The 2500-nt window shown below is 46.7% G+C and overlaps 2 protein-coding genes across 2 annotated transcripts in view; one reads left to right on the top strand and one right to left on the bottom strand.

Annotated features, from left to right (window-relative positions):
* Nucleotides 1-233, top strand: part of LOC135112925 (protein O-linked-mannose beta-1,2-N-acetylglucosaminyltransferase 1-like) — a 10047-nt gene extending 9814 nt beyond the window's left edge. Inside the window, exon 5 of the mRNA XM_064027882.1 lies at nt 118-233. Coding sequence (XP_063883952.1) covers nt 118-233 — 116 coding nt within the window. The remainder of the gene's footprint in view (nt 1-117) is intronic.
* The window catches only part of LOC135112693 (atlastin-like), a 58800-nt gene that overhangs the window by 29829 nt on the left and 26471 nt on the right, over nt 1-2500 (bottom strand).

Below are 2500 nucleotides of genomic sequence, written 5' to 3'. Positions count from 1 at the left end.
AGGACAGTAGTGCCAAATGGGATGCCTTTGAGAGTCATTACGAAATAATACTGCAGAGTTCAGAGACACGATCAGTCCACAAAACCACACCGATGACACAAATCACATCTTGTTCAGCTTACAACAACAGTGTGTTTATGATTCTCAGTCGAATGCATTGCAACATTTGCCACGCTGGTGAGAGGTGCATACGGGGCCAAGGTTCCCGGCAGCGCCCCTCTGGCTGGGTGTGATCGTTACCAGCGCGCGAGGTAATGAAAGCAGGACGATAAGACAACGTGTCAGGGCAGAGGAACCAAGACAGAACACGGATTGAACCTTTCTCTCTCTAGCCGCGCTCCAGGCAAACTGTCCGCCAGAGCGGCCAGACCGACCCGCCAGCCTGCCGAGCCACGCCGCTCACACACCACCCCCACACGCGCCGCCGCCACCCCCGCCTCTCCCACTGTGACTCCATCTCTCACTCCTCCCCGCCCTATCTTACAACTCTCCCGCCCGTCATCCACGGGACACCCTCTCCTTCCCAACCAACGCCACCCGGACCCAACACCCTCTCACTTTCCTTACCGCCACTTTTATCCATATTCATTCTTCACCATCTCCATCAGCTCCACCTCACTATCCACAGCACAATCCACTCCTCCCTTAGTCCACATTCCGTTCCTCTCTTCCTCTCGCAGCAACACCAGCCACACCCACCTCTCTCTCTCTCTCTTACTGACACACACAAAACTAACCTCCTTCCTCGTGTGTTTGGCATCCCCCCACACCCCCACTTTTCCTCCCACCACTGCCACCCACTCTCTCTCTTTTCCCTTCACTTGGCTACCTCTACGCTGGCTGCACGATCTCCCACCACTGTTGTCCCCTCTAACCTTCTACCTGGCACACACCTTAGTAGTCCACGTGCCCAATACAGTCTAGTCACCTGCTCCATAGCCCCTCATCTCAGTGTCACGTGCCGCCATTAATGATGATCAAGTATCTGGGGAGTCACTTCTCTCGTTTGTTACTATGTAGTCATCATCATCAGCAGTAGCATTACATAAACCCTCCACAGCCACCCCAACCACACACACACACACACAAACACACACACATAAAGTCAAACAGTATCTCCTTTGTCCACGAGTGTTATTTCAACGCCTTGACTGTTCTGTCGCCCTTGTTTGTACTAAACTCAACATCGACACATGCACTACTATTTGATTTCTTATTTTTCGTGTTATATTACTGGTGTCACCATCACCATCGTCATCGGCTACAAGACGCACGGCATTACTCTGACCACAAGTCACCGGAGTCTCTCCACGAAAGGCACCACGTGGATACAACCCTGACAGTTAAGACCCATCAACACCTTCCATCCAAAAACATGAGATGCGCTTCCTATTGGTTATCCACGACTGTATTTTTACGATCCACACCGGCCATCACAAAACAATATATAAGCAAAGTAACCGATCAGTATATACATGTGTAATCCTCCTTGTTTGCATATCCACGCGCCTCTGCGGTACATTCAATAACTACAGTCGCCGTAGGTTAGGCTGATCTAGAGACCACGCCTCCTGAATCCTCCCCGCTTTTCTGTGCGGCTGCTGATTGGTGCACGCATAAAGTTCTTGCCACTTCCCAAAATTTTCATATCTACGGTATTAACCACCTTTAGTCACATTATCAGTGAGCCTTGCCACACCTCTACTGACGTGTGTCGAGTCATAAGTTTATATAGATAATATGGATATTTCACATTTTTTTTTTTTTTATGAATGATTAATACTTTGACGTTCTCATTGCCTTTCTACTGATACTCGTACCCAGAGAGAGAGAAAAAAAAATAATAAACATTTTCATTAAAAGCATTACTCCCAGCAGGTTGGTGAATGGCGAGGGAGGTGGATTACTGGGGAGCTTGAACGTCTTGGACTAGCAAACATATTCGGATTCACATTAAAATATAATCAATTAATCCTCAATCCAATGTTCACCTTTTACTAAAATTTACTTCAGATCCGCTGACAAATTTTTAACAATACCTTATTGACAGACATGCAAACAAACACCTAAGAACAAATTTCGTTAAGCGTAATATGATATGAAAAAAAAAAAAAATCCTGTTATTTTGTCACTCCCGAAAAGAAAATTAAATAAAAAAGTAAATAAATAAATAAACAAATAAATAACGCTACATTAGAGTTCAAAGTAGGCGACAATTTAGTTCCGGAATACCACCCCACAAATCATTGGCACCTTCCCCTCAGCCTCCCCTTGAACACTGTGTGGCCAGGCACGTCTAAGAGCAAGACAGGCGTCATCAGGGGGCACGCTGAACTAAAAAGGCGCGGTGACAGGGTGGGGAACGCGGCCATCTAAGTTTGTAAGGACCAAGATTAAGTGGGAAATTCAAATACGAGTTAGTCACAGGAATATGTGTGTGTGTGTGTGTGTGTGTGTGTGTGTGTGTGTGTGTGTGTGTGTGTGTGTGTGTGTGTGTGTG

Source organism: Scylla paramamosain, chromosome 24 (assembly GCF_035594125.1).
Source record: "Scylla paramamosain isolate STU-SP2022 chromosome 24, ASM3559412v1, whole genome shotgun sequence".
Lineage (NCBI taxonomy): Eukaryota > Metazoa > Arthropoda > Malacostraca > Decapoda > Portunidae > Scylla > Scylla paramamosain.
This window is presented reverse-complemented; position numbering and strand designations above follow the sequence as displayed.